The 15957-nt window shown below is 41.9% G+C and overlaps 1 protein-coding gene across 1 annotated transcript; it reads left to right on the top strand.

The window, feature by feature from the left end:
• Window positions 1-5351: 5351 nt before the first annotated feature.
• Window positions 5352-15561, top strand: LOC120655919 (1,4-alpha-glucan-branching enzyme 2, chloroplastic/amyloplastic). Its single transcript, XM_039933905.1, has 22 exons — window positions 5352-5631; window positions 5723-5865; window positions 6133-6326; window positions 6844-6942; window positions 7022-7064; window positions 7247-7306; window positions 7619-7699; window positions 7781-7897; window positions 8094-8177; window positions 8874-8995; window positions 9580-9699; window positions 10631-10760; window positions 10870-10980; window positions 11108-11236; window positions 11848-11951; window positions 12573-12717; window positions 13203-13350; window positions 13497-13597; window positions 13858-13935; window positions 14249-14404; window positions 14971-15045; window positions 15150-15561. Exons 1-22 carry the CDS (start codon window positions 5502-5504, stop codon window positions 15264-15266), a joined length of 2487 nt encoding a protein of 828 aa, XP_039789839.1. The 5' UTR covers window positions 5352-5501; the 3' UTR covers window positions 15267-15561.
• Window positions 15562-15957: the final 396 nt, after the last annotated feature.

Below are 15957 nucleotides of genomic sequence, written 5' to 3'. Positions count from 1 at the left end.
AGCATTACGGCAAGGACCGAGCAAAGGTACTACAAAACACTATCAGAGTTTGTCACTTTCAGATCTAGTAATGACTTCTAACATGATTTGGGGAAAGACTCCACCGCCTCTATGTGATTTCGTGCAGTGGTTAGACACCGAGCAATCTCAGCAGGATAAGGACCACGTGGAGCGTCAAGCAAGGTGGGTTGCACAAAGGTGGCAACGAATGCTGCATGAAGAACAGATGGAGGAGAAGCGCAAGAAAAACCAGGAAGAGATTCAGAAGAGGATTGCAGAAGTGGAACATCAGAAGGCAGAGGAACGTGAAGCTGACAGGGAGAGAAAGCGAGAGAGGGCCCGCCGTGCTAAGGAAGCAGGGTCTAAAGCTATTAGGAAGGGAAAATATCCCCGGTGCACTCAGTAAAGCACCACCATGTAATCCCGGCATTTTACATTTCCTAAGGCATGATAGGTTTACTCACAACATGAGGTTATCGTGTTGCACATGCCATGCTTTTCATTGTTCAAGTACCTAGTAATACGAACGCCTTAGGCCTCTGCTTTGTAATCGTAGCATTGTTTACAAAACTGTATTGCAAACTGAAAATTTTTTATTCGTAACTATCCTTCTATTTTCAGTACACTACATTCAGTGAGCAATCTAATTGAACCAACCTACACATTTAGAACTGCAACCAAGAAATCTTACTACACAAATACCTTCGTAATATTACATGCTACAATCTAATACAAATACATATCAATACATAACGAAATATAATTATCACATACAGGTCGGAATACATATCCATACATCTGGTTCAAATACATATGTACACATAACGAAATCTAGACGCGACGGGCTCCAAAATCCGGAGGCAATCTATCGGTGGGATTTCCAGAAGGTCCAACCTCAGCACCAGCATTATCTTCTTGCATTTTATGGCACTTCTTGTAAGTGTGACCATCTGCTCCACACTGGTTGCATCGTTTTTTCTTCTTTCCTACCTCAGACTCATCCATTTTGTTACGGATACGAAGTGTCTGCCGTCGACCAACCCCTCTCCTAGCATCTGGATTGGGAATGAACATTGGAGAGATATTTGGTGTAGTGAATGATCCCAGACTGCCTACGCCATATATCTCATGGCCCCAAGTGTGCACAGCGGTTTCTTTTTTGTAATATTCTGAAACAAAAACCACAGGATCCAACCCAGATTCTGAACATGCCGCAATGACATGGGAGCATGGTAAGTGAAGAAGATGTGGCTTCTTGTATCTACAAAAAAACCTTGTCTTCCGGCGTTATCAAGCAATCCTGAACGACCATTTGTCTGCGGACACCCTGTCCTGTCCTGTCCTTGCATGAAACCTCAAACCTTTGATCCTTTGTGCCTATGGAGACCACTCTGTGATATTAAGCCTTTTTAATCTTTTTTTCATGTAGTTAGTGACCCTATTACAAAAATCACTCCTAGATCATTAAGTAAGACAGCAGCTGCCTGGTACCGCTCTCTGAAGTACCTTGTGCATCCGTACATGATGAACTCAACTATGCCAACAAGAGGAAATCCACGAACATGACGCATTACCATATTGTAACACTCTGCGTGGTTGGTTGTCTCGATCCCATATCGATGACCACCAGTGTCGTATAGAATGGACCACTTCTCTTTAGGTGCATCCTTAATCCACTATGTGAAAGGTCCGCCGCCGGAACGTCTCCGGCTGGAGGTTGAGGTCTGTTCCTTTAGCAGCTCGGCGCACATGTTATCTAGCACCTGCCACAATACATTAAACTTCCGCTGCTGATTCTGAGTGCACAACCTCTTGAACAAATTCATAAGTTCCTTATTCTTGAAGCGCTCGTAAAAGTTTGCACCCATATACCTTATGCACCACCTACTCACAACATCTGGCCATATAGGAGGTTGTCCTCGACTTCCTTCATGTAGTTGCCTTATTGCTGCTAGAAAACCTGCATGTCTGTCACTGATGAGGCAAACATCAGGCCTTCCAGCAACAACGTGAATCTTCACACGTTCAAGGAACCAGCACTAGCTTTCTGTGTTCTCATTCTCAACAAAAGCAAAGACGATGGGAACCACCTGCTTGTTGCAATCAACTCCAATCGCTGTCAGTATTGTCCCCTTATATCTTTCTGTCAAAAATGTGTCGTCAATACATAGAACAGGAAGACAATACATAAATGCCCTCACACATGCACCAAGGCAGAAGAAAGCACGAAGCAGAAACTCAGGTCCCCTATCTAAACTCGGTACAATGTAGGTATCAGTCGCGCTTCCAGGATTTCTCTGCACAATTGCTAATAGCATGTGAGGCAGGTTATCATATGATGTCTCATATGTGGCGAATCTCATCTCAAACACATTTTGTTTTGCCCGCCAAGCCTTTGCATAGCTGATTTTGTATTGAAAACGGTCGTCGATGTCCCTAATTATTAATTTTGGCACATAATCAATTTTGTCCAAAATCACCCCATACATCTTCTTGGCCACGAAAGTGGATGTGATGTTACGGTGAGTTTGCGCAACAGCAGTTAATCTACATGTATGTGGTGTAACAATTGAACACTCCCAGTGTGTCTTGTACTTGCCCTTGTAGGCATGTACTCGCCATGTACAATCGCCATTGACACACATCACCTCATATTCTTTGCTGCTAGACTTCACAACTCTGAATTCCTTCCTCAATGATATAGCCCAAAGCTTCACAACATCTTTCACAGCTTCAATGCTAGGATACTTTGCCCCCTGCACAACCTCATTATCTCTGTATTCGTACTCATTACTCCTAATATCCTGTATCACTGGATTTCCAAAACTCTTGTCTCGCCATTCACCTAGCAACGGGTAGTCCTCATCGTCTGATGAGTCCCCACATTCTTCCATCATTCGAGCATCTTGGTCTTCATTCTGTACAGCTTCCACTATTCTAGGTATCCGCTCCCCCTCATCAGCTAAACCTTGTGGCTCAGGTTGAATGACATGCACGTTCTGATCTTCCTTTTCTCCTACCTGATCAGCTATACCTTGCGGCTCAGGTTCTGTGACATGCATGTTCTGATCTTCATTTTCTTGTTCCACTGCTTGGTTCATATAAGATGATGTAATTGTTGACCCTTCACCGAAATGGGCTGCCTTCTGGTGAATCTGAATTAGCATTGCAAGAGGCCACCCGCGGTCAAGAGCTGCTTGCATGTAAGTCCGTCATTCTTCGGTGTTTGCTATAAGCATCAACTTCCAGAAATCTCCTTCAGTTCCCCAATTCGTCACAGTCTGAACGGTTAGGAAATGAGTCTTTGGATTCACATTGAATATCTCGTGAAGCCATTTGCGTATGGAACCAAAACTCCTCTCTAAGGGTTTATCTATTCTGCACTCTCTTCGTTCAAAAGCTGATAGATCTACTCCATACGCATCATGAGAAATATAGTAGTCACCATAATGATCTTGAAAACGAAGTTTGCTCGACATATCTGGACACACAATCATGATATTAAATTGATTGCTAATCTACTGTTTCAACAAAAATAATTACAACATAATCTATTTGTAAAGCGTAGAAGAATTTTGGTTACCTGCAGTCGCCGGCTCGAAAATCAGGCAGGGCTTCGCCTCTCTCTCTCCCTCCCTCCCTCTTTTTTTGTTTCTAAAATTTTAGTGATGCAAATGAGGGGTGGGGGGACCAGCCAACCCTATATAAGGGTGGGAGGGCCGGCCGGCCCGCTGCCGGGCGACCGGCCTCCAGGGACCTGCGCGCAATTTTCTCCGCGAATTTTTTTCAGAAATGCCCCTGCCGCCCCGCTGCCCGGGCGGCCAGGTCCCAGCAGTCCGGTAGCGGGGCGGCCGTGGTATATTCCTGTAAATTTCCAAATCGAAAATATATTTTTGTAAAAAACAAAATAAAAAATAAAAAAAACGCCCCTAAAACGCGGCCACACACAGTAGCCCATCAAATTTCTTGGAGGCATATCTGCCCAGCCCATTTCTGTTCTACGGTTGAGAGTTGTGGCTGACCAAAGTTCAGGTCCAGCTTTGAAAACTGCGTGCTCGAGTCACCCGCACGAATTGTCCGCGCGAGATCGACAAGGACACACACAGTGCTGTGGGCATCCGTGCCGTGCGTGTCCATGGACACATGCCGCGGACCGGTGTCACGTCATTTGCTCACGCTGTCACACATGCAACGGAATCTGGCCGGAAAATGTAACAAGCTCACGCCTAGATGCGTTGCAACGTTGCTTTTCTCCTTTTTCCCCTTCCGAATACCACCGTGGGAATGCTGTGAAGCTCGCATGGGCCCAAAGAAAAATCCAGCCCACACGGCGTCTTCAGCGGTCAGCGCCAAGCGCGTCCACCCGACCCGAGTGAGCACAAAAAGGACCAACAGAAAGGCCCGCGGAGCAGCAACGCCTCTCTGGTGTGGCATGGGCCCCACCCCGCCTGGCACCTGGCGCAACGCCCTGGCCGTGGCCGCACGCCCCCACCGCGAACCGAAGCGCGATCGCCGCCAGCCACGGCACACGCCGCGAAGCAGCAGCACCACCACCCCCGCGCTCCCCGCGATCAAAGGCGCCGTTCAGTTGTCTGGGCTGGAACGCGTCTGGCTGGGATGGAATGTGGATCGGCGACTGCGGGGCACAGTGGAGGAATCCCCCGGGGCATATTCGGCCTTCCATCTCTCCAGTCATGCTACTACTGGAGTAGTCAACACCGGGAGGCGATCGACACCACGGCACCAGACGCGCCTGCTGATCGTGAGCAGGCAGGCGTCCCGGTGCGACGGTGCGTTGACCGGACGAAAATCGGTGAAGTTGTCGTAGTCGTTCGCCTCGATCTCGTCCAGGATCTGCCGGTACAGAAGCAGAGAAGCCCACACCTGAAACAGCAGCTGCAGGCTTGCAGGTAAGCAGATTGTTGTTCAATTCATCTAAGGCAGACAGAGTTGTGTGATGCTGATTGCTGAAGAAATGTATAGATGGCCAGGGCCAGGAGAGAGTAAGATGCTGATGTCTCACCGGCCATCGGCTCTCCTGATTGAGCTCGGTGGCGCCTTCCTGAGCCTACGCGTCTAGTTTACTTCAGCCAGAACCAGCTGGCTGGGCTGCTTTCCCAGCCAACCGAACAGCGCCAAAAGCCACCTCGCCACCCACCATGGCCGCGCCGCGCGTGCGCGCGCTTGGACCGACGCGCAACGGCATCCTCCCCCCAGCGCGCATGCAGCCGCCCGCCCCGCGTGAGCACGGCCGGGCTCACTCCACTCCACTCCTCCCCCCCCCCCCCCGCCCCCCCCCCCCCCCGCCCCGCCCACCGTCTCCCTCCCCGTGCTATATAGCGCGCGCCTCCGGGGCCCTCCGGATCGCAGCCTAGCCTCCGCAGTCGCCCAACGCAGCCCCCCGCGTTTCACTCCCAGCGGTCGCAGCAGGCGGGTTTAAGCGCCGGTTGGTCGTGCTTCGATTTCGATCCATCCGATCCGATCCGGCTGCGGAGAGAGAGATGGCGGTGCCGCCGGCGTTGGCGGTCTCCGGGGCCGTGGCGAGGGCTCCACGGCCCACCGGCGGCGGCGGGGACCGGAGGCGCGGGTCGGGGTCGGGGCGACCGTCGCCGTCGCTGGTCTTCCTCTCTCGTAATGAAACGCCCTCCCTGCTCAATCACTCGCTCGCTCATCCGCCGATCAAGAGTGCCAGAGTGATGTGGTGATGATATGATGCGTGCAGGGGGTGCCCGAGATGGAGCTTCGGGAAGGCGCGGGGCCATGCGCGCCGCGGCCGCGTCCGGGAAGGTGATTGTTCCCGAGGGCGAGAACGACGGCCTGACATCCTCGGCCGACTCGGCTCAGTTCCAGTCTGACGAACTGGAGGTTCGTGATCCGTTGATCCTTTTCCTTACCTTCCAAAATTGTGGAACGTACCACACTGCGTCTATTTCCGGCGGTTGCCCCTTTTCTGCATGCGATTCGAGAGCAGAGGTCGACGCGCGATCAGTGAGCCTCCGAAAGTGGTGCATGTTCGATGGAGTCGCAACTCTGTGCACCACCATTTAGAGTTATCTGTATTACAATCGTCTTCTGAACATTTCGTCTGTCTAATCGTCATCTGAACATTTTATCTCATGGGCACTTGTCTAGGTACCAGACATCACTGACGGTAAGATCGAGTCTTCAGAGACAATGCAAGGTGCTGATGCTGAAGCCTTGAACAGAGAGGTTTTAGGATCAGCTCCACAGGAGAAACCGCGTACAGTTCCACCACCAGGGGATGGACAGAAAATATTCCAGATTGACCCCATGCTGCAAGGCTATAAGTACCATCTTGAGTATAGGTCTGTATTGCTTGCTTCGTTCAATTCTACTGCACATTTCAAGATGATCCAGTCTTTCATGAGATATAAAACGCCTGCCTCGACTCTCTGAGTGTCATGAAGATATAAAATGCCTCCCTCGAGCCTCGAGTGTCATGATGCTCTTTAATTTTATCTTAGTTTTTCATATGGAGTAGTTACTCTTCAAAGTTTTGCTGGAAGATCATATATTCATATTGTAGCATGAATCAATAATTAGGTTCATTTCCTCCTGGAAATTATCATGTATATTTGATGCCTAACCTAAGAATTAGAATGCAATGGATATGTCCCCTTTCAGGGTAAGATATTTGCAGAAATGGTCGGCCAACAAAATAGAGGCTCATAGTGGGTTATAATTCTTTCTAGAGTGTCAATTAAATGACAACCTTCATTTGCATCCCCTTTTGCATTCTTGTTATAAGACCAACTCCTATATAAGCCCATACGAACACACCTAGCAATCTCACTATGCTTTAATTAATTAATAAAAAAACAGGTACAGCCTCTACAGGAGAATCCGTTCAGATATTGACGAGCATGAAGGAGGTTTGGAAGCCTTCTCCCGTAGTTATGAGAAGTTTGGATTTAATCGCAGGTAAAATTTCTTTAACATGCAAGTGTCAATCCTTCTTCCAATGTAGAAGCAGTTAACGTTGTATCTTCTTCCTACGCAGTGCTGAAGGTGTCACCTACCGAGAATGGGCTCCTGGAGCACATGTATGCTCTTCTTCAAATCTTATTGTTTATCTTAATACAATACTAGCTCAATCTTTAAATGTGGAAATGACCACTCCCACATCTACAAAGCTATTTCAATCCTATGATTTTTTTACTTTTAAATGAATATCTTATCAGACTCGGCTAGTGTTATTCAGAAGTGCCTCCTGCTTTAATTGCAGTCTGCAGCATTGGTGGGTGACTTCAACAACTGGAATCCAAATGCAGACCGTATGAGCAAGGTATACTTATGGCTTCAAAATGCATTTTATTTTTTCTCAATGGATTGTATATTAAATTCATTAGACTCAGTTCCTTCATTTAACTGTTGCCATAAGTTGACTACTAAAAATCAGTGTCGCTGCTGCTGTAAACTCAGTGTTGAGAACTTACGCATGTTACACGTATATTCTAATTTTCTAGATATCTTTTACTGCTTGTGTACTCATATAAAAGGAGGAATTGAGTACCATACTTAAATGCCTCCTGGAAGCATGTGTCACTCTATATTATTGATAAGGAGTTCCTGATGCTAGTATCTGATGTGCTTTCAGAATGAGTATGGTGTTTGGGAGGTTTTTCTGCCTAACAATGCAGATGGTTCGTCACCTATTCCTCATGGTTCTCGTGTAAAGGTATATTTTCCTGCTTGGTCAGTTATTTTTGGCTTGAAAGCATCTCCTAATTTAATCAATGGATGTTTTGACCGTGTACAGGTGAGAATGGATACTCCATCAGGGATAAAGGATTCAATTCCTGCCTGGATCAAGTACTCAGTGCAGGCCCCAGGAGAGATACCATATGATGGGATTTATTATGATCCTCCTGAAGAGGTCTTCATATCCCATATTCCGTACTTATAAATTCTGAATTTTTCTTCTTTGTTTCTACTTTGTGCTAGCATTTTTTTTCGGGAAAATATATATCATTTTCCTTGTGCCTCCCAAGTGTATTTGAACCTATCCTATTTGTTGTGGGATATTTTTCCTTCACTAGCCAGTAACTAAAAGAGTTTACATGCATATGCAGGTGAAGTATGTGTTCAAGCATCCTCAACCTAAAAGACCCAAATCACTGCGGATATATGAAACACATGTTGGAATGAGTAGCCCGGTATTGCACCTTTACCTGATGACTCCTCAGACAATGCTAGCCATATGCAGTTTTAGTTACATAAAGGCTTCAAGGATGTTTGGTACTGTTAACCTTTTTTTACCCTCCAATTCACAGGAGAAATGATGTCTTCTTGTATTGAGAAGAACAGTTTAAAAGTTACAAACCACACACCCAACACCTTACATTATAAAGACATACACACCACTGACTATGAAAAAACGACCACATAACCATGCTTCCAATCCTTAAAAAAATGCTACCAAGAACTAGCTGGCAGCTACATCAAGCTGCGCCAATCCCCTAGCACCTGCTAAGCACCAATGTTACTTATGCTGCTATATGTTTCTTTAGTTTTTAACATGATATTAACATTTCAAAACAATGTGCTTGATTAAACTACAATGTATGTTTCTCATGAATGTTTGTCGATTTGTGGTTATATTTCTTCTACTTTAGTTGCTACATTCTGTTTAATGTTGCAAGTTAAATTGATGCTTCCCACAATTAGTTTACTTTTGAATTCATAAAATAAACAAGCGAACGGCACAATATCTTTACCGTCAATCTACATTATCTAATTACCATGTGGTTATATCCACAAGTTCTTTAACTAATCATTATCCTATTTTTGACTGGCTATCATTTTGTTACTTTGTTGGCCCTTGGATAAACGATATAATCCTTTGTGATTAGGAACCGAAGATCAACACATACGCGAACTTCAGGGACGATGTCCTCCCAAGGATAAAAAAACTTGGATACAATGCAGTGCAAATAATGGCAATCCAAGAGCACTCATATTATGGAAGCTTTGGGTAATTTCAGGACTCAATTTTGGTTGTACTTTTCCTTGTATCAATAATTTACACAGTACCTTTCAATTTTGAAAACTACTATACTTGAAACTTCATTTTTCATCACCCTTTTTTTATGTGAGTATATAACTGCTGTTTCTTGCTGCCTTTCCACAATTTCTTCTATTTTGATTATTCTTAAAATGTTAAAGTTATGTTTGGTATTCAATAATCAATTGCATTCGGATGCATGTATATTAGCAAGATTTACATAGATATATCCCCAACTGTATGAATTGTCTCTGAATGGATGGTTGACTGCTTGATACTGTCATTATGGCACTACGGAAACTCACAAGTATCAGTATCAATGCTTATTTTGCTAATTTTCCATGTTTCGAACAGGAATAATTTTGAGATAATTTTTTTTTCTCGAACACGCAGGAGAGCTGCGTATCTTTGTATTAAGTGAGAAATAGTCCAATTACAAACACATCACCTTACCTTGGACTACAGTCTCGAATCTTAATTGTAAATGAAGTTTCTTTCATTTTTGGCAAACAGAATTACAACATTGATTTAATATTGTGTTACTTCCACTGCAGATACCATGTTACTAATTTTTTTGCACCAAGTAGTCGCTTTGGAACCCCAGAAGATTTGAAGTCTTTGATTGATAGAGCACATGAGCTAGGTTTGCTTGTGCTCATGGATGTCGTTCACAGGTAATTGACAAATTCTTTGTTGTTAGCTCATCTACCATATGTATGATTGCATAGTTAATGGTGTTGGCCTAAACTGTAAAGGCTAAATAGTCGGTCACCTACCGTTTAGCTCTTTATTCGGACTAAATGGCCAATTAAACGGGTTAAATGGTCATTAAACAGGATAAACGGCTGATTAAATGGACACAGCTAGCCGCTGTATAGTGTTTACATGGTGTGTAAATGGGCTAAACGGCTGTGTAGGCGAACAGTTAATGCTAAAGCTGGTTCAGAACTCCTGAGTAAAGGCAGTATAATAGTTCCACACTAGGTGGAAGTATTTAGCCCCCAATTATCAGACCTGGGCTGTAACTAGTCTACAATCTCTACCACATACATAAATTCAGAAGATGAGAAAGAATTGCTAAACCATAATGTGTGAATACAAATCTGGTTTATGAATGTGTGAATTCATCTTGAATTTGGGTGCCTAGAAAAAACACCTAGTTCCTCCTAGGTTGGATCTCTCTCCTGGGTCGAATCTGGTTATGAATATGTGAGCTCACAATCACATTTATATTCATTTTGGTATCCTTTCTTGTTGATGCGATGAAAACATCATTTAGTTTCCGCCAAACAGTTCTAAATATATTTTACATGTCAAATGTTGCCATCCACTAAGAAATATAAAAGGATATGAGGCTGTTGCTTTGTAGCACCTATTTTCTTATAAAAAAGAATATCAATGGCCAAAACCAAGAACAATAGGCAAAATTATCAGATACTGAAGCCCTAAGAATATTTGAAACCTATTGTCATGGTTCAAATCTCTTTGGCTTTAGGCCTATTGGGATTGGGATGAGATTGATCATTAGTTCATTATCAAACGGACATCCTTGTCGATTTACTGAAGCCATTTGGGTTCATACCATTGCTTTTATGTTACTTGCAGTCATGCATCAAGTAATACTCTGGATGGATTGAATGGTTTTGATGGTACGGATACACATTACTTTCATAGTGGTCCACGAGGCCATCACTGGATGTGGGATTCCCGCCTGTTCAACTATGGGAATTGGGAAGTATGGAACAGAGAATGCTCTATTTCCATTCATTTTGTTCACTCCCATTTGTTTGTTTGTTTCTTTTTTCTTTGCATGTATGTCTGCTAACATTTTTATACCTACGCAGGTTTTAAGATTTCTTCTCTCCAATGCTAGATGGTGGCTTGAGGAATATAAGTTTGATGGTTTCCGTTTTGATGGTGTCACCTCCATGATGTACACTCACCATGGATTACAAGTAATTTAAACTTAATATCTCTTGATTTATCTTCGATTGCTAAATCTGATGGGATTAAGCCTAAGAAGTAGCTACCTAATACAGTATCATATTTTTCACATTCATAAAGTACTGCAATTTATTTTAGGTATCATTTACGGGGAACTTCAATGAGTATTTTGGCTTTGCCACCGATGTAGATGCAGTGGTTTACTTGATGCTGGTAAATGATCTAATTCACGGACTTTATCCTGAGGCTGTATCCATTGGCGAAGATGTAAGTGCTATCCGATTGTCATTAATCTAAGTTCCTTTCTGTTTATCTTGCCAAAATGCTCCTATATGGTGATGAAAAAAAGTTATTTTGTAGTTTAGTATAAAGTGTTCGCAAGTTGTTGCTTAGCATTATTTTTCATGTCTTCGAATTTCATGGTATAATTAACACCAATTGTAGCAATGTGCTTAACAAGTTTGTTTTACATAAATATAATAGAGCAAAGGTATGCTTTGCAACAGGTGTATATATAAGATAAATAATTTATGAAGAATCACTTTTTTGAGACATATAAAGAAAGTGAATGCATGAGCCTACACTATAATGGATACAATTTTTGGATTTATAAATCCGATATTTCAATTTGAAATATATCTTGAGTCTTAATCTCTTGTGAAGTTGAAGCATGTTCCATATTGATAACCTATTTACTTTCCCTGGAAGCTCCTGATCTATTGAAGTCGGACAAAGTATACACCATGTTTTTGTGGGCTATAATTTTACGACAATAGGGCAACAGCTCCGCATCATAAAGAGGAAATTCGAATCTATCCACAATGATTGGCAACTTTTCTGCTGGATATTCAAATTAAACAAATATATAACTTCTTCAGGTTAGTGGAATGCCTACATTTGCAATTCCTGTTCACGATGGAGGAGTGGGCTTTGACTACCGGCTGCATATGGCTGTGGCCGACAAATGGATTGAGCTAATGAAGTAAGTGTTGCAAATGGCTGTGTACGATTATTATTTTCTTGTATTGGGCTGCATATCAAATTAATCTCTTTTTTTTGCATAACACTACAAGTACATGCATTGCATGTGCCATATGCGTGTGCCTTTATTTTTGGGTCACCACTTTTGAAATTTATTCTACAAAATTATGAAAATAATATGTAGTTGACAACTTTTACAGTTTCTCATGAGAGAATGTTTTTTGCACATGTTTGTGGCTATACGTGCTATCAACACTACCAAATGTGTCTCGAGATTTAAAAAATTTGAACTAATGAATGACCATCTGACACTCAATATTCTTGTTGCACAAATCTTGAAGTTCTTTTTTGTAGGTAGGATAGTGCACACCTATACCAGCATATACATGTGGAGGTGCATATCTATTTCACACAAGTAGCATTACATCATACACAATGTTCATCTATTGTGTGTCTCTACTCTCTACAAAAAAAAGTCCTCTCTTTGAATCTGGCATTCCTTTAATTTGTTTGAAGCTTTCACTCTGAAACTGTAAAGCTCTATCTGTAATATGTCTTCTGCTTTTATTTTGATATAAATATGGTGAGTTTCAACCTTCTTTTATTTTTTTAAACCATGTAGTCAAAGTGACGAAGCTTGGAAGATGGGTGATATTGTGCACACACTGACAAATAGAAGGTGGTTAGAGAAGTGTGTTACTTATTCTGAAAGTCATGATCAAGCACTAGTTGGTGATAAGACTATTGCATTTTGGTTGATGGACAAGGTAACCACTCATTAATTTTTTTGTACTAATTGCGGCATAGATCATGTTTCACATATTTATTTTTTGCCAACAATGATTGATTCTCTTTATCCTTTCTAAGGAAATTCTCTTTATTTTCCTCAAGTTCCAAATTTATCTATAGTTCCTACGAAATAAATGTGATTAAAAGCACAATGTTAGAGCTTTTTTTTAATTTTAATTAATTTGGACTTGTGCCCCCTGCCTTTCTGTTGTTTTGCTGCATTTATTTATGTAATCTCGTGCACTGGATCATGACAGCCTCTAAGATCCCTGTATGAGTGAGTTTCAATTCTCATCAGCTATCTCTGTGAGAACATATATGCTTTTCTTGATTTAATACTTAGTTGTTTTTAGAACAAATATTGACAGTTTTTTGTGCTATATTTTCAGAAAAATCCATTTTGTTTTTACCTTCCACTGTTACAGAAAAGTACGGAAGAATGACACCGGTTATACTTGTGCAGGATATGTATGATTTCATGGCTCTGGATAGACCTGCAACACCTACCATTGATCGTGGGATAGCATTGCATAAGATGATCAGACTTATCACAATGGGTTTAGGAGGAGAAGGTTATCTTAATTTCATGGGAAATGAGTTTGGACATCCTGGTGAGATTTGACTACTTTGCTGCATTCAACCTTCTTTGAATCTTTTATAATAGTATTTCATTTGACAATTATCTTGCCATTTATCTTGTGTTATGCTTTAGGAAACTGTTAGTTCTAAGGCCATTGATCTACTTTACATTTTGCAGAATGGATAGATTTTCCAAGAGGTCCGCAAAGGCTCCCAAATGGTAAGTTTATTCCAGGGAATAACAACAGTTATGACAAATGCCGCCGAAGATTTGACCTGGTAAAGTTTCTTTGAGCTGATACCTTATATTGATAACTGCAATAGCATGCCTCAATAAAGTCAAATTCTTAATTTCTTTTACCATTTCGAGTGCTTTCATTAACAGTGTGTCATTATAATAGTTTGGTTTTGTTCATACGAGTCACTAGTGTTTTCAAAACTAGAACATTAAACTGCTTCTGCAAAGTTTTGGTTTAATTTATGTTGTTAATCTTTGATCTCTAATTGATCATTATGGAATTTGTGCTTTTGGTCGTTAGGGTGATGCGGACTATCTAAGGTATCATGGTATGCAAGAGTTTGATCGGGCAATGCAACATCTTGAGGAAAAATATGGAGTATGTTTTTTTTCTGTAAATCATTGCTTTTACTAAAATCATACTAGGTATCCATTCCCTCTGTAATATCATTTAATTCGAAATCATTTTGCTATTTCACTGGACTAGTAATAAGCTAGGGAAAATCAGTTATGAGTTCTTATATGTTGCATCACTAACTCTGTATATGGTGTCTGATTTTAACCATTCTTTTGTGGCAATCTACATAAACTTGGTAAATCTTAGTTTCATGATCACTAGTAGTACCCTTAATATTAAGTCATGTCATAACAGCAACAAAGATTTTCTGATGAAATTGGCTATGTAATTGCAGTTTATGACTGATGATCACCAGTACATTTCTCGGAAACATGAGGAGGACAAGGTGATTGTGTTTGAAAAGGGTGATTTGGTATTTGTGTTCAACTTCCATTGTAACAACAGCTATTTTGACTACCGTGTTGGCTGTCGGAGACCTGGGGTGTATAAGGTATGCAGCTATCGCGCAAATATTTCCCATGATCAAAGTGTAATTTTTCTTTGCTAAATGGGTTTGCTCGACCTAATCTCTATCTGCAATTTGTCCGTTGTCATTATTGATCTCTTCCGATGATGAGGATAGGAGTAAGGAATTTATTGGTGTGAGGAGTTCATATTGTCGTTTAATCTCCTCAAACAAATAGGCTACTAATTTTGTGGTTTCCAATTTGGTATGCTGCATGAACAGGAAAAGGAAGCAAAAAAATACGAGTGCCTTCCTAGTTTCTACCCTTCTGGAACTGGTTCTTCTGTGTTTTCATATGCTTGACAAAAGACCCAGAATCGTTGTCTGCTTTTAAATAAATGGCACTTAACTAATTAGCTTGTTCTGAACGCCATATATTTAAAAATGGAGGGAGCACCTAATATGGGTGACTGCTTGCTCATTCTCTTGTTGGCGCCTTGATCTCATATTCGAACACACCCATATTTCGAAAATTACCTGGTGAAATTACTAAGAACATACTCAATGTGCTGAGTACTTGGGTGCTGATAGCGTCTGCGATTTTCTACTAGGTGGCCTTGGACTCAGACGCTGGACTGTTCGGTGGATTCGGCAGGATTCATCATGCCGCAGAGCACTTCACCACCGTAAGTTTTGTGTCACATGAGAATGCTTACAATTGCAGCTTGCTGATTTAAACTCGTTAATGAAGATGTGAGCTAACTTCCCCTTGGCTCATCGTTACCTACAGGACTGCTCGCATGACAACAGGCCCCATTCGTTCTCCGTGTATACACCAAGCAGAACCTGCGTCGTCTACGCTCCAGCGGACACAATGACGCCGGAAATCAGTGAGGAAAGCAAGTAAAACAATGCCAGTACAGCTAATTGCATGCGTGGTTAGCTTTCTGTGCCTGAGATTAGGATGCGATTTGCAACCTCTGCCATTGGGTTGAATAAGGTTCTCCTTCAATCCATGCTGGAAAGGCCAGACATCTTTTTGCTGTGTTGTGCTCTTAGTTTAGTATATCATATATAGCTACCACCCTTCAGGATGTCGGTAAAACATAGCTATTTTGCTTCTTTCTTTTTTTTAAAAAAATATTTATACCATTGGTGACTGATTTAAGTTCTGTTCGTCTGGCACCTGGCGGCGCTCATTATTCACCTCATGATCTCGTGTCTGCTCTTCTTTCTTAACGTTGAGCCCTAGTGTTCTTCTTTTCAAAAAAAAAACCCCTAGTGCTCTTGAGTTGATCGACGTGTAGCTTCTTCTGCGAGGTCTTACAAAAGGACTCCCTTTGTCAACTGTGGCCGTGTTTAGTTTCTCGTGCCAATTTTTTTTGGAATAGAATCTCGCTAATTTATTGTATTAAATGAAGTCTATCTACAATTTTTTTGCATAGATGGATTGTAAATCGTGAGACGAATCTAATGATGGATCGGATGGTTATTGTAGCATCACTGTTACAAATCATGGATTAAATAAGCTTATTAAATTCGTCTCGCGATTTACAACCTATTCGTACAAAAAATTTTATAAATATACTTTATTTAGT

Source organism: Panicum virgatum, chromosome 1N (genome assembly GCF_016808335.1).
Source record: "Panicum virgatum strain AP13 chromosome 1N, P.virgatum_v5, whole genome shotgun sequence".
NCBI lineage: Eukaryota > Viridiplantae > Streptophyta > Magnoliopsida > Poales > Poaceae > Panicum > Panicum virgatum.
This window is presented reverse-complemented; position numbering and strand designations above follow the sequence as displayed.